The sequence below is a fragment of the Erythrolamprus reginae genome, chromosome Z (genome assembly GCF_031021105.1).
Source record: "Erythrolamprus reginae isolate rEryReg1 chromosome Z, rEryReg1.hap1, whole genome shotgun sequence".
NCBI lineage: Eukaryota > Metazoa > Chordata > Lepidosauria > Squamata > Dipsadidae > Erythrolamprus > Erythrolamprus reginae.
Window position 1 is genome coordinate 67563178 of NC_091963.1, and position 27351 is coordinate 67590528.

General features: G+C 44.5%; 1 protein-coding gene across 2 annotated transcripts in view; it reads right to left on the minus strand.

Moving 5' to 3' along the window:
- ANLN (anillin, actin binding protein) overlaps positions 1-27351 on the minus strand; it is a 215497-nt gene that overhangs the window by 121657 nt on the left and 66489 nt on the right. For both annotated transcript variants that reach the window (XM_070726292.1, XM_070726293.1), the window contains exon 9: positions 8756-8872. In XM_070726292.1, the coding sequence (XP_070582393.1) occupies positions 8756-8872 (117 nt within the window). The remainder of the gene's footprint in view (positions 1-8755; positions 8873-27351) is intronic.

Genomic DNA, 27351 nt, shown 5'->3' on the forward strand with positions numbered 1-27351 from the left:
TTCCCTCATCAGTCGTCGAGACCGAGTCCCCCCTTGTCTGTTGATGTGAGACTGGGTGGAGACGTTGTCGGTCCGAACTAGGACATGCTGACCCCTTATCAGGTCTGCGAAACTCAAGAGAGCCAGGGAAACTGCCTTCAACTCCAGGAAGTTGATGTTGACGTTCCTCAGGTCCGATGGATCCCAAAGGCCCTGGGCCAAATTCGAGGAAAGATGGGCTCCCCAGCCCGTCAAACTGGCGTCTGTTGTCACCGTAAGAAGGTATCGTTCCAGAAAGAGGGAACCCTTTGCTAGAGCTGGGGATACCCACCACCGTAAGGACCGTCGAACCCCGGAGTCGAGATGCACCTGTAGGTGGGAGTGGCTGATCTTCCTTCTCTGGAATGGCAAAAGGAACCACTGGAGGGGACGTAGGTGGAACCTGGCCCATGGAATGATGTCGATACATGACACCAGTCTCCCGAGAAGTTTGGACAGGAAGGAGAGTTGAAGGCATTGCTGTGACGCCAAGCCCCAAACCAGTTCCCTGATGGTAGATTGCCTCTCCTGGGACAGGAAGACCAGGCCCCTCCTGGAATCTATATTGGTTCCCAGGTGAGCCAGCCGAGTCGTGGGGGTCAAGTGGCTTTTTTTGAAGTTGACCGAAAAGCCATGATCCTGTAGCGTCTGAATTGTTAAGTGTAAGTCCTGCAACGCCAGGTCCCTTGTCCTGGACAGAATCACGATGTCGTCCAGATAGGCCAGTAGGCGCACCGATCGCTGTCTGAGACCAGCTGTTAGGACATCTAGCAGCTTTGTGAATGATCTTGGGGCCGATGAAAGCCCGAAAGGCATGGCCCTGTACTGATCGGCAATATGGTAAATGATTTAGCTTTACTAGATAAATGGTCAAAGCAATGGAAACTGCAGTTTAATGTTTCCAAATGTAAAATAATGCACTTGGGGAAAAGGAATCCTCAATCTGACTATTGTATTGGCAGTTCTGTGTTAGCAAATACTTCAAAAGAAAAAGATTTAGGCGTAGTGATTTCTGACAGTCTCAAAATGGGTGAACAGTGCAGTCAGGCAGTAGGGAAAGCAAGTAGGATGCTTGGCTGCATAGCTAGAGGTATAACAAGCAGGAAGAGGGAGATTATGATCCCGCTATATAGAATGCTGGTGAGACCACATTTGGAATACTGTGTTCAGTTCTGGAGACCTCACCTACAAAAAGATATTGACAAAATTGAACGGGTCCAAAGACGGGCTACAAGAATGGTGGAAGGTCTTAAGTATAAAACGTATCAGGAAAGACTTAATGAACTCAATCTGTATAGTCTGGAGGACAGAAGGAAAAGGGGGGACATGATCGAAACATTTAAATATATTAAAGGGTTAAATAAGGTCCAGGAGGGAAGTGTTTTTAATAGGAAAGTGAACACAAGAACAAGGGGACACAATCTGAGGTTAGTTGGGGGAAAGATCAAAAGCAACATGAGAAAATATTATTTTACTGAAAGAGTAGTAGATCCTTGGAACAAACTTCCAGCAGACGTGGTAGATAAATCCACAGTAACTGAATTTAAACATGCCTGGGATAAACATATATCCATCCTAAGATAAAATACAGAAAATAGTATAAGGGCAGACTAGATGGACCATGGGGTCTTTTTCTGCCGTCAGACTTCTATGTTTCTATGTTTCTATGAAAATGGGCCCCATCCAGGCTGAAGCGCAGATATTGTCGGTGAGGCGGAAAAATGGGGACATGGAGGTAAGCCTCCTTTAGGTCTATGGATGTCATGTAGTCCCCTTGTCTGATGGCAGCCAGAATGGAGCGCAGAGAGTGCATTCTGAACCTCCTGTACTTTACGTAGCGATTTAGCCTCCGAAGGTTCAGAATGAGCCGTGCTCCCCCTGACGACTTTGGAACCAAGAAAATTGCTGAGTAGAACCCCATACCCTGTTGAGGTAGAGGGACCTCCTCGATGGCTCCTATTTCCAGCAGGTGAGCCACCTCTTGGTATAGGAGCCTCTTCCTGGAAATGTCCAAGGGGGCACGACAAGGCAGATAGCGGCAGGGTGGAGGGCATAGAAACTCGATTTTCAGACCTTGTGAAACCGTGGCAGTCGCCCAGGGGTCCGATGAGGTGTTTGACCAGACGTCCGAGAAATGGATTAGCCTGCCGCCCAGAGGAGTGTCCATAGGAAAGTCACTTGGTCTTTCTGAACCCCCTGCCGGAACCTCTGAAGGGGCGGCGGCCCTGGAAAGCTCTAGTGCAATCAAATTGTGGGGTCCTGTCTGAACGAAAGGAACCCTGACCAAAGGATCCTGGAAAGTAGGACCTCGACCCCTGGTTGTTGGTCGAGGTGGAGTCATTCCGAAAGGGCTGTCTCCGGTGGTAGGGGGTAAAGCGCCTTCCTTGCTTTTTGCTTGAGCTGGGCATCACCTTTTTCTTGTCCCTGTCCTCCACCAATACATCGTCCAAGATGTCTCCGAAGAGCTTCTTGCCCTTGAACGGCGAAGAAGCAAGGGCCCACTTAGATTTCACGTCGGCCTGCCAATTCCGCAACCAGATGAGCCTGCGGGAGGCGACCGGCGAGGCCATCGCTCTAGAGGCGAACTTAGCGGCATTGACTGTTGCGTCCGCGGAAAATTCAGTGGCCGCTAACAGTTTGTTCAGGTCCTGGCGCATTCTCGCATCTTGCGGATCGACTCTGGACTGGATTTCTTTAATCCAGAGGAGCGTAGCCCGATTAAAGAAAGAAGCCGCCGAAGCAGCCCTCACGGCCCAAGACGCCATTTGATGGGTCCTGCGAACGACATTGTCCGCCCTTTTGTCCTCGGCCCTTAATCCCTCCTGAGACTCCGAAGGGACGAGGGCATTTGAGACCAGGCTGGTGACCGGCTTGTCCACCGTAGGCAGCTCCAGAAGATCCTCCATGGCCTGGTCAAAGGTGTAAAAGCGTCTGTCCAGGTTAGACGGGCCCTGTCCCGTCGCGGGGCTCTCCCATGGCCGTTGTACAGTCTCCAGAAATAAATGAGACGAAGGTACGTTAACGGTCTCCTGCTTCGGGAACACAAAGAGACCCCCTGTAGGCTGACCTGGTGCCGAAGGAACACCCTGACCTCCTTCACCCGCCTGGTCTATGGTCATCTTGGCCTTGTTCAGCAGGACCTTGAAGAGGGCGGATTTGAAAAGACCAGGTAACGCAGGTAGTTCCGGTGGTTGGTCATCGCCGGAGAGCTCGTCCTCCGCCTCGCTGAAGTCATCCCTGGAAAATTCATCCTCATCCCTGGACTCCAGGCCGGATGGAGAAGCTGGAGTAAGCCAGGGGTCCCTGAATCTCGATGGAGTAGGGCCCGCAGGTAATGGCTTCTGCTGAACCACACTTGCTTGTCCCTGCATGTAGGCGCTGACAACTAGGTCCTGTAGGGCCTGGGGCATACTCTGCCAGGCATCCTGTGCCGTGCGCAATCCAGCAGCCGTAGGGGTGAATGTGGCTGCTTGCGCCTGACCACATTGAGGCAGGACTGGCTGTGGAACAGTGAAGGTGGTAGGCCACGCTGCTTGCCTCGCAAATGTGGATGTCTCAGGCCTAGAAGAAGCTGAGGATTGGAAGGGCCTCTCCAGTGACCAATCCCTCTCCGATGCCGAGCCTACAACCCCTGGTGTAAATAAGGGGGAGACCGGCGGAGGGATGGCAATGAGGGGTTGAACAGGCATAGGCGGTGGTCCCCCAGCCCTCTGAGAAGATTCCAATTGCTTCTCTAGCGCTTTAATGCGCTTCTCAGCCTCTCTAAGTGCTGCCCCCTGTGAGGGTTTCTGCTTCTGAGGCTTTTGTTTGGGGGTCGTGGGCCTGGTGGCGCTGGCCTCCTCCCCGGCCGGAATTGACTGGTCAGCCATAACTATCAATTTACTCACAAAGATTGTTGATCGGGACAGAGTCCTATGTGCTTCGCAAACGCTAGCAATAATGACCGCTAATTGCAACTGCTCGGTTGAGGACTGCGCCTGCGTGTCACCGGGCAGAGGAGACACTTGGCGCCAACAGAAGATCGAGTGAGACGCTCCGGCGAAATTGCGTCAACCAACATGGCCGCCGGACCGTTGTCCTGGCAACCCGAGACGCTCGCCGAGCGCGAACTGGCCTGCCCGCTCAATTTCGGGCTCCCAAGATGGCCGGCGCGATGTTGCCAAGGAGACGGGCGGGAAGTTTTCCTGGCCCGCCCGTCTTTCGCCTCCTCCTGAACGCCTGGGAGAAACGGCCTCAGCCGATACCTTCCCGTGCCGCCAGTATTTGCCTGCTCAAAGCTGCATCCAGAGTCTCTCTGTAAGTAACGTTATGCGATGTCGAGGGGGGGGGGCGGCGCCCCTCCCCTGCTGAAGAGCCTTCATTAGTCACTCCATGATCCCAGGTATTTTCGCAATGGGCGGGGCGGACCCTCCCGAGGCGTCAACCTCTTCCTCTCCTCCGGGGTCTACCTCGGAGATAGTTCCCCCGGGTGCTCACTCCAAAAAAACCGGCTTGCAATGGAGGAGCTGCAAGCTCCTGGATGAAACCCACTGGAGGTTTTAATCCAGGGCTGCGTGAGGAAAAACTTTTCCCCCAACTACACCTGCAAGAAAGAAAAAGACATAAAAGGAGATTAGTACATAGAAAACCACAATAAATATAAATTTATTGAAGAGAAAACTAACTCTAAGTCCCTTTACTGTGACTGAGTTTTTAGACTGGAGGGCTAAGGGGGCGGTGCCTGCCTAATATTTAAATTAAACTCAGTCCCGACCAATCAGATTGAGAACTACCCATCCTGGACTCTCCTTGCAAGTGCATTGGAGAAAACACCATCTGCGCATGCGCAGATGGTGTTTTTACTTCCGCACCGCTACTTCGCGAAAAACCGATCATTGCGAGGGGTCCTGGAACGGAACCCTCGCGATAATCGGGGGACCACTGTAATGCAAATATTTGTTTGCATACACATACACATTACTGTTCCATTAACCTACTTTATTCTGTATAAATATTTCATTACACTTATTGATACAAAGTCTATGTCTACAATCCACTCATAACTAGCAGTGTAATCAGATCTTAAATCCATTAATTTTTTTCTTTTTCACAATATATGTATTTATTTCACAATTATCCTTGTTTTACACATTTTTTAATTAATTAAAAAGCAATAAAATATAAATTTAAAAAACACAATAAAAACCAAACATACTAAAAAGAAGTTGCATAGAGAATGACAAAAGGAGTGCATAATCTTTTTACTTTGCAGTAAATATGTGACTAATATGGGAATAAATAAAAACTATAAGTCCATATTATGTTGTATTATCATTTAGGTCATAGGTTTACCCTTATAGCTTCAGCTTAAATTCTTAAGATTAGAAAAAAAAGAGGCAGTCAAAGTCAAAATAGCCTAAGAGTGTAAAAATTAAAACTACAAAAAAAAAAAGAAGAAATTAAAAATTCCATTTTCAAAAGGAAATACAAACTAATAAGCACTGTTATCAGTAGTGGGTTGCTTACCGTTATGGGCCCTCTGTGCAAAAACCGGGAAGCGTGGGCAGCTCCGGTGATTGGCGGGCAGGTGCAGGCATCCTGGATGAGATTTTGCTTCTACGCATGCACAGGAAGCAAAATCTTGTGAGAAGACGCATGTGTGAAATTTCAGTGATTTTCAGCAGCCTTTTGCTGCATGTTTTCTTGCAAGATTTGCTTCTTGTGCATACGTGGAAGCAAAATCTCACTGCAATGCGCACATGCACTGGTTACCCAGAGATGCACGCACATCCACAACGGTAATAGCAGTAAATCAGAGCCCCGTCTGACTGTCATGGATAGTTTTGGTCATATTATTGCAGAAGGAAAATAATTTTTTAAATGAATTTAATGTAAAATGGCATCTATAAACAGAGATATGAGGAAAAGTGGTTATTAGTGCCCACAAAAAGTCAACAAGCCATACTCATAGTGATTTGCACATTGTTTTGAAAGTGTGCTTTTAAATTGAATTGAATCTAATTTAAACATCATATGCTGAATAAGGCATAGATACCTATACATGATTATGGCTTCTTTTAGACATACTTCCTAATATCACAAGTAATTATTTCCACCCATATTTTACCATAAGGTAAATGTGTCAAGTTTTAGCAATCTACTTGCACAGTTCATTGTTTTTTCTTTTCCCTAACAATGTAAGTCCTATTAATGTTCAAATCCAAATATTTTTTAAACTCAATTTTTTTTGTAACAAATATTTCTGTTCACTTAAAAACAGGACTAAGCTCTTTTTATTAAGATTAAATGGCTAGATTCATATAGCAAAAGTTACCAAAGCAAATAATTTATAATTTGAACCATGCAGCAATTCACCCTTAATAGCAAAATAATGTTAGCAGGGCTTTCCCTTCTAGCTATATTAAAAATTGGATATTCTGCCTGTAGTTGATAGGTTCAGTATTAATTTCTGCTAATTAATTAACTACTTTATAAATTTGTTAACAGCATTTTTCACTTCCATTTTATTCTTTGTGACAGCATCAGTTTGGATGTGAAATGATTTTTTTTAAAAAAAATACTAAACAGAATTTCCTATCTTTTAGTTATAGTTGTTAGTGCTATGTACATAACTAGTTGGGTTTGTCAATATATAGAATAAAGCAACAATGTATGTTTCCATGTATTAGAACACTATTGCTTTAAGAGCTAGTGTAACAGATTGCGATAAGAGGGAGCCATAAGCTTGACTCACTTTCTCAGCTACTCTGCTATTTATGCTTTGTCTTTGTGGCTATGCTGTAGTAAGAACTATGTGTTCAAATGATGATTTATGCTGGAAAAGTAAGCTTGTAGTATTGTATATTGATAAATATATATATTGACTGATTTAACTGTGTTTGATTAGAACTGTTTTTGACTAAACAGTAAATAATATTTTATACACTTAATGTATCTGGATAGTATTATTGAATTGTTACTTGGATTTTTGGGTTTCATGTATGGCATCAGCCGCGACCCCAGGGAAGGGGGGGGGGAGTGGCTATTATAGCCAAGGAGACTTTTAGCCTACACAGACTCGCTGCTCCTGAGATTGCGGGTTGTGAGTCCCTCTTTGTGAAGTTGGACCTAGGGGTTCAGGTGGGCTTGTTGCTAACGTACCTGCCTCCCAGCTACGTGTCAACAGCCCTGCCTGTGCTGCTCGAAGAGGTAGCCGGGCTGGCGATGGAGTTCCCCGGACTTATTGTTTTGGGCAACTTTAACCTACTAGCACTCGGTGAATCCTCTGGGTTAGTGCAGGAGTTCATGACCACCATGACAACCATGGACCTAACCCAAGTAGTTCAGGGTCCAACTCACGAGGGGGGGCACCCACACAACATGATATTTCTCTCGGAGCAGCTGAGTGATGGTCTGAGACTAAGGAGCTTAGATGTTCTGCCTTTGTTATGGTCAAACCATTTTCTGCTACAGCTTGATTTCAAGGCTCCAATCCTCCCCTGCAAGGAGGCGGAACCGACTAGGTGGTTCCACCTCAGGCGCCTGATAGACCCAGAGGGCTTTCAGAGGGCACTTGAGGTTTTACCGGATTCACTTGTACATAGCAGAGTCCCTCGCTGTGGCCTGGAACAAGGCTGTGACGGAGCCTCTGGACCGGATTGTGCCATTTCGACCTCTCTGTGGCACTAGACCCCGGAGAGTCCCTTGGTTTACCGAGGAACTCCAGGTGTTGAAACACCAGAAGAGACTTCTAGCGAAGCGATGGAGGAAAAGTAAATCTGAGTCTGATCGAACACTTGTAAGAGCTCATATTAAGACTTACAAAGTGGCATTCAAGGAGGCAAGATGTGCATATGATGCCACCTTGACTGCATCAGCGGAATCCCGCCTGGCCGTCGGGGTGACTGGGGCCCATCCTTGTCCACCTGTCTGGGAGGAGTTTGACCTGGTGACACCTGATGAAGTGTACAAGGGCACTGGAGATGTGAGTTCCACCACCTGTTTACTGAACCTGTGTCCCTCCTGATTGGTTTTGGCCAGCAGGGAGGTGACATGGAACTGGGTCCAGGAGATTGTCAACGTTTCTTTGAGGGGGCGGGTTCTTTCCAGCTCCCTACAAGGAGGCACTTGTGCGCCCCCTCCTCAAGAAGCCTTCCCTGGACCCAGTTATACTTAATAACTACCGGAAGAGCCTTCTCTGTGGCAGCCCCGGCCCTCTGGAATCAACTCCCTTCGGAGATTCGAACTGCCCCCACCCTCCTCGCCTTCCGCAAGACTCTGAAGACCTATCTATGTCACCAAGCATGGGGTAATTGATGTACCCCCTTTTGGCTAGTAAGATTTCTGTGTGGTTATGATTGGGTAGTGTTGACTGTTTTTTCATGATAGTGGGTTTTTAACTATAGTTTTAATTATTGGATTTGTACCGTATTATTTATTGTTGTTGTGAGCCGCCCCGAGTCTTCGGAGAGAGGCGGCATACAAATCTAATAAATTATTATTATTATTATTATTGTTGTTGTTGTTGTTATTATTATTATTATTATTATTATTATCATTATATCTGGATATCTGCAAGACCTCCACATTTCCTCTGTCTGTGTATCTTTGACCACTCAGAGATAACTGCACACTCCTTAACAATAGTTATCCAGCAATTTCTTTTATTACCAATAAGAGACACAAGGAGTTTGTCATTTTCTAGTATTTGAACGAGAAAGATTATGTAATACAACCAATTAGAATTAGAAATACAAACCGTTCTGCCTATTAGGAACTTGCTCAGGTTTTGTGTTAGAAGCTACTTTTACAGGAGTCTTTGGTGAGGAAACCTTCAGAGGACTGAGTTCTTCTGTCTTTTTGTTTTCTGAAGGACCTAAAATTTTCCAAAGAAGTAATTCAGAAAAAATAACTCTTTCAAAACAGATACAACTTCAGAAATAATCTTTTTTTAAAAATATCCTTGTTTTCAATTTACCATACGCAATATTAGCAGAAATTGAGAAAGGAAACCATCTAGCAGCATTATCTTTTTAAAAAATATGGCAATATTTATGTCAGGAGAATGTGAATAAGTCAATTGGTACCTTATAGATCAGTGATGGCAAACCTTTTTTGGCTCAGGTGTCAAAAGGGTGTGTGTCCACATCCCTAATGCAATGCCCTCCCCCCCATGCATGCACACAGCACCCGCGCTGCCCCTTCTCCCATGCATGCTCAGAGACTTCACCTAAGCCCCCAGACTTCTGGTAGGCCCATTGCGCTGGTTTTTTCACTTTCCCTGGGGTTCGGGAAAGCCTCCTGAAGCCTGGGGATGGCAAAAATGGCCCAACTGGCCAACCCAAAGTTTGGAAACTTCCAGTTGGGCTGTTGGGCCGTTTTTTGACGTCCGTAGGGTTCTGGACTCTTTCCTGAAGCATGGGGAGAGTGGAAACCACTGAAAAGAATGCCAAAAATCAGTTGACATAGGACAATGCCTCAAGTGCTCTCAGAAATGGCTCCCCATGCAACCTGTGGCACGCATGTCATAGGTTCGCCATCACTGTTATAGATGGATAATTTTAGCTTTATCACACAAATATAAATGGATCACTGGATCACTTCTGTAACAACTGTTAATGCTATAATTTCAGATGTGCTCCCCTTCATAATGATACCACCCAATGTCTACAAAGTGAAGTTAAAGATTTTATTGCGCAATTGTGATTTCATCTCTCCAGAATTAATAAGGAAAAACAAAGATTGGTGGCCCCCAGTTCTGGCCATTTTATTCACCAGAATAAATTGTTACAAGCCACTTTCCATCTGATTGTAATTAGACCATTGTCTACCATTACAAAAATTAAAGAAATAGACTTGACTCTAAATATAATAGGGCTTTTAGTTTAGTAATCATACTAAGTAAACTTTATACCATATTTTTATATCTAAAATTAGACTAAAATTGAGTATAAAATGGAAATACAATTTAAGAATAAATTTAATTTGGAGGAAATAAGCATGCATCACTGTTTGGTACTTCATAATCTAGTAGAAAATATTCTGCAACCCCTCAAAGTTCTATTTTTGCAATTTGTGTTGATTTTAAGCTAACTTCACATAATATCAAGGGAGAGTCTGAGATAGTCTATTATTGATAAAACACTGTTCCTAATATTTGGTCATTTTATTCAAATGCTGCCAAGAATTAAATGTATTCCTTAAGGATATTTATCTAAAACCATCCCAATTGTATAAATATATAAAACAAGGTGGCATATTTCATTACTCCAAGAAGAGAATATTTGAAACTCAAAGTTGACTTGCGGACTCCTTGGTGCTTGGAGGTTTTCTTACAGACATTTAATTACCAAATTAGGTAGAATTATCAGCACTGATGTTACCTAACTTAGTAATGAAACATTTCCAACAAAACCATGAAGCTCAGGAAGCAATGAACAACTCACAACTACACTACTTCTTAATCTATATTTAAATCCACAATTCAAGTACCATATTTTTCGGAGTATAAGACGCAACAGAATATAGGACGCACCTTAGTTTTTTGTGGAGGAAAACAGGGAAAAGAAGCTGCTTACCAGATATTCATCTGGCTAGCGTCCTTAGTCTGGTCAGCTTCAGCATATTATTTTATCCCCTGGTTAAGGGCTTAATTTTTTTTAATTCTGAGTGAGTAACAAGTAACAAGCAACAAGCTTGCAAGCCAGTAAGAGCTGGGAACATCATTAGCACCTGGAAAGAAACATTCTGAACAAGTAGAGCAATGGGAAAAACCCTGTGAAAACAAAGGGCTTGGAAAACATTCTTCTTTGCAGAAAGTAACAATGAAAGAGCTTGCAAGCCAGTAAGAGCTGGGAACATTGTTAGCACCTGGTTAGGGTTGGAAAGAAACATTCGGAGCAATAAAGCAATGAAAAAAAACCCCTACAAAGACAGGGTTTGGAAAATTAGGTCTCATTTGGAGAGAGTAACAATGAAAGTGCTTGCAAGCAGGTAAGAGTTAGGAACATCGTTAATACCTGGTTAGGGTTGGAAAGACACTTATTCAGAGCAACTCAGAACAATGGGAAAAAAACCCTGCAAAACCTAGGGCTTGGAAAACATTCTTTGCAGAGAGTAACAATGAAAGAGCTTGGAAACATTAATAGCACCTGGGTAGGGCTGGAGAGAAACATCTGAAGCAAGTAAAGCAATGAAAAAAAATCTACAAAGACAGGGTTTGGAAAACATTATTTGCAGAGAGTAACAATGAAAGCTTGCAAGCTGGTAAAAGCTGGGGACATTGTTAGCACCTGGTTAGGGCTGGAAAGAAACATTTGGAGCCGCCCCGAATCTTCGGAGAGGAGCGGCATACAAATCTAATAAATTGAATTGAATTGAAATTTAAATAGAGAATGGGAAAAAAATCAAAGACAGGGTTTGGAAAACATTCTTCGCAGAGAGAAACAATGAAAGAGCCTGCAAGGTAAGAGCTGGGAAGATCGTTAGCAGCTAGTTAGTGCTGGGGGGGAAAGTGTCAGTGCCCCAAATAACATCTGAGAAATAAATCAGGTTCCACTCCAATTCTCTCATTCAAGGTTCGATTTATTAGCCGAGCCATGTTGGTCATGCAACTGCCATTCCGATACTAGCTTCTTTCCAGTACCCCGCCCAGGTTAGGGTCATCCTATATCCCCACGCCCACAAGTTCATCACGAGGACCAGTCTAAGTGCAGGGATTCCACCGACTTCCTCTTTTCTTCAGTTGATGCAGAATAAAATATGACCTTGGGCTCTAAGGAATTTGTTGTGGCTAGTAACTTTCCCTCTCACCCAACTACCCCTCCCAATTTCCCTAATACTGTGCTACTGTGGCAGGCCAAAGTCTCTAATTCCACACGATGGCTTTGGCCTGACAAAAAGCTACACTCAGAGTATAAGACCCTCCCAAATTATCAGCCTTTTAGGGAGGAAAAGGTATGTCTTACACTCCGAAAAATACAGTATGTTTGCTTCAGCCAGTCACATGACTATTTTAACTAATTATGCAACTCCAGCACTATTGTTGATGACAATGAATTGTGTCTATTTCACAGGTCAGAATGAGAAAAGCACTTAGAACACTAGCTTTACTCTATATAGAAAAGCTAACAATAAATCAGAAAACCAATAATTTATTTTTTGCCTATCATAAAATTCACAAATTGCAAATAAATACTACTCAAACTGAGCATGTACTTATCTATAAATATCTTAGAATGCTTCTCTATCCTGGAATGTTCAAGAGCTTATTTCTCAATAGGAGTCATGTTTTCCAAACTAAGATAGTCCCTCAACTTTCTCGTGGCTTTCAAATTTACCATCTACAAAGCTTAATATTCTTAAACGGATCCAGCATACTTGATACTATTGATACTAAAAAAAAAAAGTCATCTTATATGTAGGGACAGGTTTAATCGTCAATTCTAGAGTATGGTTTGTTACTACCTTTTGGCTAAGGTCAATTTTACTTCCTATAGGTTTGGCCCCATTTATACTTATTGTTTTAAATTATCATGACTTTTAAAAAAAACATAAAATGTATTTACAGGTAGTCCTCGACTTACAACCATTTGTTTAGTGACTGTTTGAAGTTTCAATAGCACTGAAAAGTGATTTATGACCGTTTTCACACATGACAATTGCAGCGTCCCAATGGTCACATAATCAAAATTCGGATGCTTGACAACTGACATGTATTCATAACAGTTGAACTGTCATAGAGTTATGCAATGACTTTTTATAACATTCCCAGATGGTTTTGACAAGCAAAGTCAATGAAGGAAGCCAGATTTCAATCACTGAATGTTTCACTTAACAATTACAATGATTATTTAACAACCGTGACAAAAAATGTCATAAAATGGGGCACTACTCACTTTTTTTGTGGCAAATTTTTTTTTTCTCTCCAATCAAAATACAGTAAAAACAATATACCAACACCATCAAATTGCTTTACAATAAATCAATTTTACAAATTATGGTATGCAAATCAAATACAGCCTCCTTCACTTTTGACATCTAGATAAAAAATAGCTGCTCAATTTTCTTATGTTGTACAAGTAAGCTATTAGCTAAATCACCTTTTAACCTTTTCAAAAATTTTAAAGCCTTATGATGATTAGGCTGTAGTATTTCGAATTTCTACAAATCTTTTCCATGTCAATTTTCATGTATAGTCAATAAACATTTAAAATAATTAACACCTATTAAGAAGGAATCCCTAAAAAAAATACAAAAAAACCTTCCAATAACAAAATCAAGGGGGAAAGAATAAACCAAATAATATCACATAATATTGCCAACTTAACCAAATTACAAGCCTAATTAATTATTCCTTTATATAAAAATTATAAACAGATAAAAATAAAAATTATAAAAATTAAAAAAGATTAAGAAAATAAAGTTTAAATAAAAGGAAAAAATATATGTAAAAAAAAAGAAAACAGTAGCAGAGAAAAAAGAGAAAGAAAAGAAAAAAGAATACAGAACAAAGAAAGAAAGAAAAAGAGGAAGAGATATAAGAAAGCTTTCCTCTTCTTCTCTCTAACTTCCACAGAAACCTCCATATAACGCCATCCAAATTCACAGGGTCTTAAAATTCAAACCAAAAAAACAAGCCGCTGAAGTTCTCCAACCCACTCAAAGCTATGTGTCTATAAATCTAATATTAAAATAAAAAACCAGGGGGGGGGGAATAAACATCCATCTTAACCTTTTCCCTTATTCATATCTCATAAAATCATCATATCCTACTCTCATTTTATTGCTGTGTACTCAACCAAATCTTCATACCCCACTTCTAGTTATATTAATGCAATCCCAACAAAATAATAATACCTTCTGTGGTCACACATCAGTGTAAATACAATAAAATCATCCTGCCCTATTTTTTTTAAAAGGACAGCAAAAAAAGAAGGAAAAAAATCCCTTAATAACTCACTGGAGTCAACTTCTAAGTATAATGCTGCATACCCAGCTGAATCTTCATGCCCTAATCTAATTTTATTGCTACATGCCCAGAGGAATCATCATGACCTATCCTAAAATGTTGATCCCAATAGATAAAAAAATAAAATTCCCTTTCTTTAATCCTAGCTCAACTTATAGCCTTTCAACAATTAATATGCCTATACATAAGAAAAATTTAAATAGCAAAAGCAAAGACCCTCCCACAACCCACTGGAATCAACTTGTAAATATACAGCTAAATCATTATGCCCCATTCTAGGTTTATCACTGCATACCCAGCAGAATTCTCATGCCCTATTCTAATTATATTGATCCCAATAGATAAAAAGAAAGCTTCCCCCTCTTTGATCCAAATTAGCTTATACATTTTTATAATTTGACCATAATTTTAGTACACTTTTTGTCTATTACAATCTGAATAGTGAAAAGCTCTCTAAGATATATAATCAATAATCTCTATGTTGTATAAGTATTATCTTTTTTTTTTTAAAGTATATCAATCATACTCACTTAATAGATGTTTTCCTTAGTAATGGAATTTTGAGGCTCAATTATGCTACTGAGATTTTCTATGGAAGGTTTGTGCTCATTAGATATTTTGATAATGCTAAAACTGTCCTTAATGATTTTGGGATACAGAGGGATTACGCATGCGTCACAGACTTTTCTAGACGCACCCACCATGAGCTCCGATGTGATAAATGAAAAAATGAAATATACATTTTTATAATTTGACCATAATTTTAGTACACTTTTTGTCTATTACAATCTGAATAGTGAAAAGCTCTCTAAGATATATAATCAATAATCTCTATGTTGTATAAGTATTATCTTTTTTTTTTAAAGTATATCAATCATACTCACTTAATAGATGTTTTCCTTAGTAATGGAATTTTGAGGCTCAATTATGCTACTGAGATTTTCTATGGAAGGTTTGTGCTCATTAGATATTTTGATAATGCTAAAACTGTCCTTAATGATTTTGGGATACAGAGGGATTACGCATGCGTCACAGACTTTTCTAGACGCACCCACCATGAGCTCCGATGTGATAAATGAAATAAAGGGAAAATTCTCCCTCAAAACATCAGAAATCTTTCTTGAAGATAAGCAGAGGCGTAGAGCACTTACAGAAGTACAAAGAGAATCTAAGATTTGTGGTTTTAAGGAAAGACGGATCTTCTTTCGCTATCACGAAGTGAGTACAATAAATCTTAATAAAATGGCTGAAGGGGCTGACCCTAGCCTCAGGAAAATTGAAACAAAACTGGATCAACTGCTTCAGATTGTTACTAGTTTTGAACAGAGATTTCTGTGAGTGGAAACTGTTGGAAAATCTTTGCTTAGATATTAAAAGTTAAAAAAGGAGCAGATGAGTGAGCTGAAAAAAATTGGAAATTAGAGCATCAAGTTAAAAGTCAGGATGAGATTTGTAAGCAATTGAATTACCGTCAAAGGAGAAGGAATTTACGTCTGCATGGCTTTAAACCAGATTTTGCTCCAGGCTTGAAATTAGCTGAAGCAATTCTTGGTTGGATGAAAGCGCAGGGCACCCAAGTTGTTTTTGATGACATAGTGCACGTTCATTGGGGTGTTCCACGTAGATACCGGGAGAGGCAAAGAGATAGTGTTATGGCCTTGGCCATTGAGAAGAAAGCTGATATTATCTGTAAGTATTTGAAAAGTTGTGCCGGCCTTAATCAAGATGGAAACGAGATAAGAGTTCTTAGAAATCTCTCCTGGGAAACTTTGAGAGCGAGAGTTGTTTTACGCCCAATTTCAAGTCACCTATATCAAACTGGAAAAAAGTTTACCTGGGATTTTCCAGCTGCCATTTTGGTGTTCCAGGAAAATAAGATGTTTAGAGCACAATCACTGGAGGAGGGAAAGGCACTATTGAACCAACTGGGTATTGAGTTTGGAGAAAGCGAAGCACAAGGAGCAGAAGGAGGGGAGAGCGGAGCAGTTGGAGCGCCACAAGGAGCAGAAGGAGGAGAAGATTATTTCAGTGGTCGCAGTACCCCAGACGAGGAGGAAAGGCAAAGGGAGGAGCAGCTGAAGGAGTTGACGGGGCAGGTGGAGGCCATTAGAAGGGAGTAGAGAAAAACAAGAGCCCAGTGTGAGAAGAAAGTAAAGAAGTGAAGAGTTGAAACTGATTCCGATGTCCCCCCTTGGAGATGTTTCTGGAAATTAGTGTTAATTTTTATTCTTGTTGGAGGGAGAAGGGAAAAGGGTAAAAGAAGTAAAAAAAAGTAAAAGATGGTATCATTCAAATGGATAAGGGAGGGTGGGAGGGGAATTTTGTTTCTCTAATTATATTAAAAAGTGGTTGCAAGTGGAGTTCAGCAGCGTGGGAACGTAATGAGTAGAAGTGCCTCATGACTGGACAAGGGTTTTTCTTGTCCTCCCCCTTCATGATGGGGGAAGCACGAGGGGAGGCACTTTGGGGAGGGGGATGACTGGCATGAGGAAGGGCAAAATAAGTAAACCAAGAGCAAAACAAGAGGGGAAAAGGGTTATTCTTGCATATTGTGAGTGTACTATAATGGTTTTAAATGTGAATGGTTTAGGATCAGATTTGGAAGGTTACAGGATATTGAGGATGACTAAGCAAAACAAGGTGGATGTTATGATTTTGACAGAAACACATAAAAGACGGGGAGGAAGAGATAAATTGGTTAATGATAGAAATTGGAAATGGGTATATGAAGAATGCAAAATAGTAGAGGTACGGTGATTCTTATTCATCAGAGTGTTCTATTTGAAGAGGTTGAAGTTCAAAAAGATAGAGAAGGGAGGTGGTTGTTTCTTAAAGGGAAAATTAATCAAAAGAAATTGACACTGGTGGCAATTTATGCCCCGAATGCGAAAACAAAACAATTTATAATAAATATAAAGAGAAAGTTGGATAACTTTACGGAGGGTACAACGTTTTTGGCAGGAGATTTCAATGTGCAATTAACAAATGGGATCGGAAATAGTAGGATGTTACATTTAAATAGACTTAATATGGTGGATCTCCATGCAGATATACCAAATAGAGGCACTTACTATTCAGCAAAATATCATACATTTAGTTGCATTGACTATATATTAATGAACAGGGTGGGCAATATATAAGTTTAAAAAGTAGATATTAAAAGTATTTGGTTGTCAGATCATGCCCCACTACTGGCAGAATTGGAAATAGGTCAGGAATGTAATCAAAGAATTTGGAGATATAATGCAGTTGTAACTTCTAGTGAACAAGATAAAGAGAAATTGCAGAGTTATGTGAATATTTTAGAATTAATGATGTGGGTGATATTAAACAATCAACTGTGTGGGATGCATGTAAGGCTTATATGAGGGGACAATATATATGTATGAAAGTAGATATCAGAAAGAGGTGGAGTAGAGAAAGGGAAAGGGAGATAAGGGAAATAGATTTGATACAAGAGCAGCTGCGATTAACTAAGAGTAGGGATTGGAATATTCTATTGAAATTGAAAAGGAAACAATTGATGGTGTATGATGAGATCCAATGGAATAAGATGAGAAGACCCGTTGTACCTACCTGAACGGTCTTCTCGATGCACTGGAAGGAGAGTCCAACATGGGTAATGTACCAATCTTATTGGTAGAGACTGAGTTATAATTAGCATAATAATAGCTACCGCCCCCTTACTGCTCCCATGAGCCCCAGTTTTAAAAACGAAAAAACAATGTAAGAGGATAACCAACTTTTATTACTATAACTAACTTCAACTTCCCATCTCCGACGTCTCTGAACTTCAACTAGTCGGGTGGGTTTGGACTCTCCTTCCAGTGCATCGAGAAGACCGTTCAGGTAGGTACAACGGGTCTTCTCCACTGCATCTGGAAGGAGAGTCCAACATGGGATATACCAAAGATTTACTGCCCATGGGAGGGAGAAGGTCTCGCCTGGGACGTTGGAGATGCACACACTTTCTGTAGCACACGTCTACCAAATGCTGCTTCGGCGGACGCAAATGAGTCCAACTTGTAGTGCTTAATGAATGTTGAAGGCGCTGCCCAAGTGGCAGCTCTGCAAATATCTTCTATCGAGGCCTGTGTCGTCCAGGCCGCCGATGTGGCCGCACTCCTGGTTGAATGGGCTGTTAGGCCCGTCGGGGGTTCGTGTCCTCCCGCTCTGTAAGCTTCCAGGATGCAGTCCTTTAACCAACGACTTATCGATTTAGAAGATAGTCCCAGTCCCATTCTGTGTTCCGAAAATGAAATAAACAAGGTTTCAGACTTCCTGAACGGTTCCGTCCTCCTGATATAAATCTTTAAGGCCCGTCTAACGTCGACTTTATGCCATCTTAACTCCGATGGATGGTTTCCATGCGTACAGAAATCCGGTAAAATTAGTTCCTGCTTCCTGTGAAACAAGGTGTTCACCTTTGGAATGAATGTCGGGTCTAAACGAAGCACCACTCTATCCGGGTAAAAGACGCATAAATCTGGTCTCACTGAGAGGGCTGATATCTCCGACACTCTGCGTGCAGAGGTGACCGCCACCAGGAAGGCTGTCTTCAATGAAAGGAGCCTAAGTGGAATTGATCTTAAAGGCTCAAAAGGTGGTTTTGTCAAGGCCTTAAGTACCAGCGAGAGGTCCCATGAGGGAAACCTCCGTACGGGTGGTGTATGCGAATTTGAGGCTCCACGTATAAAGTCTCTCACCCACGCGTGATGGGCCAGCGAACGAGACTCCGGAATCTGAATCATAGTCGAGAGTGCTGCTACCTGCCTCCTCAACGTGTTAGGGGCTAGACCCCGGTCCAGTCCAGCCTGCAGGAACTCCAGCACCGTAATCACCGATGCCTCCCTGGGGTTCTTGTCCTTCTTGCTATAGAATGTGCAAAAGGCAGCCCACGTGGCCTGATATATCCTGGAGGTTGAAGGGCGTCGAGCAGCTTGAATTGTGTCAATGACCTTCTCCGGCAGATGTTGATGCTTTAATCTGTGCCTTTCAAGTGCCAGACGGTTAGTTGTAGCCACTGGGGATCCGGGTGTTGTAGGTTCCCCTGGCTGAGGGAGATGATGTTGTCTGGCATCCTCCATGGTGGTGTTACTGACAGAGCCATCAGGTCGGCGAACCACGGTCGGCGAGGCCAGTGTGGAGCCACCATCAGAACCTCTGCCTTTTCTTGCAGGATTTTCTCTATCACTCTTGGTATCAGGTTTACTGGGGGAAAGGCATATAGCAGTCCCGTCGGCCAAGCTGACAGTAAGGCGTTGACCCCCTCTGTCCCTGGTTCCGGAAAACGTGAATAGAACCTTTGGGTCTGCGCATTCCGGTGAGTGGCGAACAGGTCTACAGATGGAGTCCCAAACCTGCGCGATATCTGTTGGAAAAGCGCTGGGTCCAGCCTCCACTCTGATGGATCTAGCGTAGTCCTGCTGAGCCAGTCGGCCTGGGTGTTGTCGGTCCCGGCAATGTGCTCCGCAGACAAGGATGCTAGGTGAAGTTCGGCCCAATCGAATAGATTTGCCGTCTCTTCCATGAGGCGACGCGACCTCGTGCCCCCTTGGTGGTTCAAGTGGGCCCTGGTCGCCACATTGTCTGTAAGCACTAGTACGTGTTTGTCTCTGACCACAGAGAGGAAAGTCTGAAGAGCTAGAAAAACCGCTCTGAGCTCGAGGAAGTTTATGTTTATAGGTGTTAAGTCCTCTACAGACCATGTGCCCTGCGCCATATGGGGGCCGATGTGAGCTCCCCACCCATAGAGGCTTGCGTCTGTCGTTAGAATCATCCTGTCCTGTATCTGAAAGGGCGAACCCTTCAGTACCGCTGGTGATGTCCACCATCTCAAGGACTCTCTGACGCTTCGCGGTATGCGGATTCGTTGGTGTGAGTGGCTCACCTTGGCTCTTTGTGCTGGTAGCAAAAGCCACTGTAGGTCTCGAATGTGGTGCCTGGCCCAGGGCACGATTCCTATAGCCGATACCAGTGTCCCCAACACCTTTGATAATAGGGACATTGGCGCCTGCCTGTGTTGACGGAGGCTGGCTACTAAACGTTGAATATTTAGTATTCTCTCCGGGGAGAGTGAGACCGAGCTTGACGAAGTGTCTATGATCGCTCCTAGGTGTAAGAGTCTGGTTCTGGGAGTCAATTGACTCTTCTCCATATTGATGGTGAAGCCATGCTTTTCTAATGTCTGCATGGTTTGGATTAGGTCCTGCCCCGCCTGCGTTGGCGACCTGGATAGGATAATGATATCGTCCAGGTACGCCATCAGTCTGATGGATTGAGAGCGCAGGTGGGCTGTCAAAGCATCCAGGAGCTTGGTAAAGGTCCGTGGAGCTGACGAAAGGCCGAATGGCATGGCCTTGTACTGGTAGTGTGTTTCTTCCGAACAGAAACGGAGGTACTTCCGGTGCGAAGGGTGTATAGGCACATGCAGGTATGCCTCTTTCAGGTCGATTGACGTTAACAGGTCTTGTGATCTGATTGAGGCCAAGATAGTTTGTAGAGAGTGCATGTGAAATCTCCGGTACTTTATAAAGATGTTTAGTTGTTTCAGGTTGAGGATTAACCTGCAACCCCCTGAGGACTTGGGTACAATGAAGATCCTTGAATAAAACCCTTTGCCCTCTTCCTGAGTCGGTACCGGTTCTATGGCCTGTATTTCCAACAAATGCATGATCTCCTTCCGTAGTTGTAGTTTCTTTTGTGGTTCCCGAATCCTCGGGCAGTGTATGAACCGGTTGGGGGGTTGTCCCACGAACTCCAGGCGAAGTCCTCCCGACACCGTAGCCAGAACCCATAGGTCTGAAGACGAAGTGTGCCATGAAGCGCTGAAGTGTTGGAGCTTCCCCCCGATTGGTAGGTGTTTGGCAGAGTCACTTAGAGCGGCGGAAACCTCTCTGGTTGTTCCCCCGAAAGGGCCGCCTTGAATTCTGATATCCCCTGGATCTGTCTTGGAACGAGCCCCTGTCGCTCCTGAAGGTCTGTGAGAACTGACCTTGCGAGTATGGTCTGTGGCTCTGTCCTGCCCCTGTGGGGTTATCCCAACGGGGGGTCTGGCGCCTCGTATATGGTGTCGACCTCCGGTCCTGGCGTCTGCCGGTTCTGGGTAGGACTTTCCTCTTGTCCTTGTCCTCAATGAGGACTTTGTCCAATATATCCCCAAACAGCATAGATCCCTGGAAAGGGGCTGACGCCAACCGCCACTTGGATTTCAAATCCGCAGGCCAGTGTCGAAGCCACAGTAGTCGGCGTGCTGCGATAGTGGTAGCCATACCCCTGCCAGAGAACTTGGCTGCATGTAGGGTGGCATCTGCGGAAAATTCCGCCGCAGCTCGTAGCTTGGCCAAGTCCTGACGTAGCCTGCCGTCCTCTGGCCCTAGTCGGGATTGCATCTCTTGTAGCCATCGGAGAGAGGCTCTATTGATGAAGGATGCCGCGGCTGCTGCTCTGAATCCCCAGCTCGACATCTGGTGTGCCTTTTTTATGAGTATTTCCGCCTTCCGGTCTTCCGGTTTCAGGCTTTCCCCTGTTTCTGAAGGCACCAGGGCACTGGATACCAATGTCACGACCGGCTGGTCAATGGGTGGAAATTCAAGGAGTTTTTCCACCTCGTCATCGAACGTGTAGAATTTGCGTTCTAGGTTCGATGGGCCCTGAGCTGCAGCTGGGTATTGCCAGGGGCGCTTGGCTCCCTGTAGGAAAATGTTAGATGCTGGAAAATGCTCTGACTCGGGTTGAGGCTCCTGAAGCAAGGCATCTGGTGTCGTGCCTGCCTCCTCTGTTGTCTTAGTTGCACCAGACAGGTTCATTACCTGTTTAGCCTTAAATAAGAGGGTTCTGAACAGTGTAGGCTTAAACAGACCTGCTGGTTGCGGTTGTTCCGGGGTTGTTTCGTCCTCTGAGAGGTCATGCTCTCTATCGCTGTCCTCTCCAGTGAATTGTTCCTCTGAGAAGGACCCCAAACCCGAGGGGGGCGGTGCTGTCCAGACATGTCCTGTTGTTGCTTGTGGGGGCTGCTGGCCATATTGGTGAGCTCCAGTCGCTATGCCCTGGGAGTAAACAGTTGCAATCATATCTTGCAAGTCGGGCGGTATATCCTGCCATGCGCTTGCCTGTGTCCTCAGTCCCGCCGCTGTGGGCGTGAACGTGGCAGAGGGGCCCTGGGCACTCCTTCTAGGGTGGTCTGCTGACCCAGGCATGTGCCATGAAGAGCCTGGTGAGGGCATGACTCGAGGCAATGTGTTTGGCCCAGTGAAGGATTGCCTGTCTGGTGACCAGTCTCCTTCATGCCTAGCCCCAGGTAACCCAAAGGTAGATAGAGGGGTTAAGGGGGCAGGAGGCGAAACTTGTCTCTGGGCCAGTGGTGTAGTTGAGGGAGAGGCTTGTAGGGCCGCCTCTAGCTTCCTCTCTAGGGCCTTAATTCGCTTTTCCGCCTCTTTAAGGGATGAGGCTGAGGCAGGGGAATGTGAAGTCTTTGACTTCTCCTTGCTTTTCCCTTTCGGCTTGTCTTTTGGCAATGCGGGGGAGGTTGCCTTTTCAATTCCCGATTGCTCCTCCATGGCTACTCACTCTCTGTGATTTCCAGGAGTCTCCGGTATTTTTCCAAGCCTTATTGCCTCGTTAGTCAGCAAAAAACAATGGCTACTGTCCTGTAGCTCAATCACGCATGCGCACTGAGGCTCAGAGACCTCTTCGCGCTCACCAGCTGCCGGAAATACTTCCGTTTGGCGCCATTCGGGTTGTGCAAGCAGCAACCCAACATGGCGGCCCCCACGCCGTTCGCGGTTTTCTATTCCGGGGGGGGGGGGCCTGCAGCTGCTAGCCGCTCCCAGTCTAATGGCCATCCTTGCCTTGCTGGGTATTCCGCTCCCCCATCTGGGGGTCTCGGCCGGCTCCGCGGCTTCTGTGCCGGCGGCTGCGGCGGCGGTTTGCTTGGCGGCTTGCCCGGCGACCGCCGAACAGCTGAGAGGCGCGGCGCGGGTCTCTGCCCGTTTTCGCCGGTCCACGGATCTCGCCAGCGGAGTCCTTGTCTCTGCGCTTTCTATGGCTGTTGCGGCTTGTTCGGCGGCCGCCGAACAGCTGAGAGGCGCGGTTCCGCTCCCTGTTAGCGCCTTCGAGCCTTCCAGTGGGGGGGGCGGACCCCCCCACCTTCGGATCGCCGCCCTGGTCTGGCCACGGAGGTCAGGGACCTTAGGGCGGGTTGCTCCTCTCTGGGGTGTTCCCACGGAGGGAATACACAACCCCTAAGGAGTATCGTCGGGGGTGCTGCCCGCGGAGGGCTAGAACCCCTTCTTCCTGTTCTTCTCGATCTTCCTTTCCATCCTGAAAGACAAAGAACAGAGTTAAAAACAGTCAAAGAAAAAACAATTTATTAACATTTATTAAACATTTCTTTCAGCAAAACTCAGCATGTCTCTACACTTAGACTGAGTTTTTAAAACTGGGGCTCATGGGAGCAGTAAGGGGGCGGTAGCTATTATTATGCTAATTATAACTCAGTCTCTACCAATAAGATTGGTACATTACCCATGTTGGACTCTCCTTCCAGATGCAGTGGAGAATGGCAATGCGACAAAAATACTGAGCTGGAGGACAAAATCAATGCAACAAATGGCAAGATATTTGAAGAACAGGAAAGAAAAATCATTTATATTAGCACTGAGAGACTCTAGTGGAGAGGTTAGATATGGTAAAGAGTAGCTACAGAAGATAATGAGAAAATATTATGAGGATTTGTATAAAGAGGAGCAGGTAAATATAGGAGTCCTTAACGTTGGGAAAATAGTAAGTGAAGAAGATAAACAAATATTGAATGCAGAAATTACACAAGATGAAATTGCTACAGTAATTAAACGGTTAAAACAAGCCAAAGCACCGGGCCCGGATGGGTTTACAGGAGAATTTTATAAAACTTATATGAATGTATTGCTGCCGCATTTGGGGAAAACTGTTTAATAATACAGTGGTACCTTATCTTACGAACGCCTCTTCTAACGAACGTTTCAAGATACGAACCCGGTGTTTAAGATTTTTTTGCCTCGTCTTCCGAACTATTTTCACCTTATGAACCCAAGCAGCTGCTGCTGGGATGAAGGGGTTTCATTTTTTCCCCTTTTTTGAAGAAAGAAAAGGGAGAGGCGGCTTGGAGGGGGAAAGATTTTGCAGAGAACATGCTTGCAAAGGCACTGAAAGGGTGTCTTTTGAAGAAAGAAAAGGGAGGGGCGGCTTGGAGGAGGAAAGATTTTGCAGAGAACAGTGTGCTTGCAAAGGCACTGAAAGGGTGTCTTTTGAAGAAAGAAAAGGGAGGGGCGGCTTGGAGGAGGAAAGATTTTGCAGAGAACAGCTTGCTTGCAGAGGCACTGAAACAGTGTCTTTTGAAGAAAGAAAAGGGAGGGGCGCCTCCTTGCCTTTCTTCCTTCCCACTCACCCTTTAGCCTAGCCATGCTTCTTCCACCCGCCCCCTTTAGCTGCTCCTTCCTGCCCTCTGTTCGCCTCCCTTCTAAAGTTTGGGATTTTCCTGAAGGATTTGCACCCATTATTTGCTTTTACATTGATTCCTATGGGAAACATTGTTTCATCTTACGAACTTTTCACCTTACGAACCTCCTCCTGGAACCAATTAAGTTTGTATCATGAGGTACCACTGTATATTGTTAACTCATGATATCCCGCAGACATGGAAGCTTTCAGAGATTGTTACCATCCCGAAGATTGATTGAGATTTAAGAAAGCCTGGGTCCTACCGTCCTATTAGTTTAGCAAATCAAGATTGTAAAATATTTATGAAGATATTGGCAAATAGACTCAAAAATATTTTACCAAAAATAATTGAAGAGGATCCATATGGATTTGTGAAGGGTAGGAAGATAATTGAACCAATTAAAAATGTAATAAATGTGATGCACCATGCTACCGTTACTAAAAAGAAATGGGGAATTTTGAAATTAGACGTTTATAAAGCTTTGGATAAAATTAACCATAGCTATTTATACAAACTATGTAAGGAATTAAATATGGGGGACAGATTTTGTGGAATTATAAAAGAGATTTATAAAGGGAATGAAGAGTATATAAGGGTGAATGGACAAAGAATGCAGAGAATAAAAATACAAAATGGCACCAAGCAGGGATGTCCTTTACATCCAATGTTATTTGTAATAGCAATAGAGACATTAATAATAAGATAAAACAAGATAATACTGTGTTTCCCCGATAGTAAGACACCCCCGATTGTAAGACGTAAAGGGGAAACACGGGGGTATTGCCGGGGGGGGGGAGCCCGATGACGTCGGGAAGACCCAGGGAAGGTTTCTTCGGCCGCCCAGCAGCTGATCTGCTCGGCAGCGCGGCAGCAGCCCTGGCGGCAGTTCCCTCGGCAGCGCGGTGGCAGGGAGAGGCTTGCGGCCGCCGAGCAGGAGGGAGAGCTCGGCGGCAAGGCACAAAGGATTTCCCTCGGTGCACGCGTGGAGCCGCAGACGCGTGTCGGGGAAGCGTGTGTCTGGAGGAGAGGAGCCGCTTTGCGCAGTTGGGCAGCCCCACCTGCCTGCCGGAAAGGAGGCAGGCGAAGGAGGGCGTAGCTCCGGCCGCTCGCCTCGGAGCCGATCGGCCTCGCTGGCCGCTTGCAGCCAAGCCTCGGCAGGACTCGGTTGCTGGGACGAGCGCCTTTGCTGCAAGCCGCCACCCGCACGGCTCGCTTCGGACCAGCGCCGTCAAAGCGATTATTCTATAGCATAGAATACAGTAGTACCCATAGAGACGAGCATAATTCGTTCCATAAGGGAGCTTGTATCTCGAGGCAACTCGTATCTGGAACAAGTTGTTTTTCCCCTCCGAGATAACCAAAAGCAAGGATTCTTGCGCCACCTAGTGGATGCTCGGCTCGTATCCCGTATTTGAGCTCGGAACTAGAACAGAAATGTCTCTCCCCTCGTGGCTCGTATCTTGAAATACTCGCATGTAGAGCAGCTCGTATATAGAGGTACTACTGTATAAGGAAAACTAAGAATACAAGAGTTAGGGTAATGAAAAGGAAAATATTACATAAGTGGTATTACACACCCGTTCAACTCACATACTTTCAGCAGAATGTTAAGGGTATTTGTTGGCATGGGTGCCAAGATAAAGGAGTGTTTATGCATATGTTTTGGGAATGCCCAGTAGTGCGGAATTTTTGGCAAAAGGTGCAAGAGGATATTAATAGGATGTTAAATATAAGATGGATAATTACTAAGGAAATGGCAGTATTAGTCAAAAGTAAGAGCCGTTGAACTTACCTGAACGGTCTTCTCCATGTCCTGGAAGGAGAGTCCAGCATGGATTTAGCTCAAGTCTTATTGGTAGGGACTGAGTTTTAAATTAATATAATTAACATATTAATTAGGTACCGCCCCCTTGCTGCCCCAGTACCTCAGTTTTAAAAAAACGAATGCAAATAGTAAATAGAATTTATTAACCAACTAACAACTACAACAATAACTGAACTGTAACAACTGTCCATGGTACCAATCTGGGAGGGTTTGGACTCTCCTTCCAGGACATGGAGAAGACCGTTCAGGTAAGTTCAACGGCTCTTCTCCCATGTCTCTGGAAGGAGAGTCCAGCATGGGATATACCCAAGTTCCGGTCTTAAAGGGTGGGTGATTGCCGGACCATGGGCTTTGTCTGTTCACACACTCTTTGCAGTACTCTCCTCCCAAACGATGCCTCCGCCGAGGCAAACACATCCAATTTGTAATGACATATAAACGTCGTGGGTGTGGCCCACGTCGCGGCTCTACAGATGTCCTCGATGGAGGCCTGTGTGTTCCAAGCCGCCGACGTGGCAGCGCTCCGTGTTGAATGAGCCGTGATACCTCCCGGGAGAACAGTTGAGGAGGTCTTGTAAGTCTCTACTATGCATGACTTCAACCAGTGGCTAATTGATTGTGACAACACCTTAAGGCCTAATCGTTGTTGGCTAAAAGACACAAATAGGGCCTCAGTCTTACGGAATGAACTCGAGCGCCTGATATAAATCTTTAGGGCCCTTCTGACATCGAGCTTGTGCCACTTTAGTTCCAAAGGATGAGTTCCATGAACACAAAAATCCGGAAGCACCAGCTCCTGGGCCCGGTGGAAATGAGTATTAACTTTAGGAACAAATGTTGGATCCAAACGAAGAACTACCCTATCAGAGTAAAACACACATAAATCAGGCCTAACTGACAGGGCAGACAGCTCCGATACCCTGCGAGCTGACGTAACGGCCACCAAAAAGGCCGTTTTAATAGACAAATGCCGTAGAGAAATAGTTCTTAGTGGCTCAAATGGGGGTCCGGTGAGGGCGTTAAGCACCAAGGACAAGTCCCAAGTAGGAAACCGTCGAATCGGAGGAGCGTGTTGGTTAG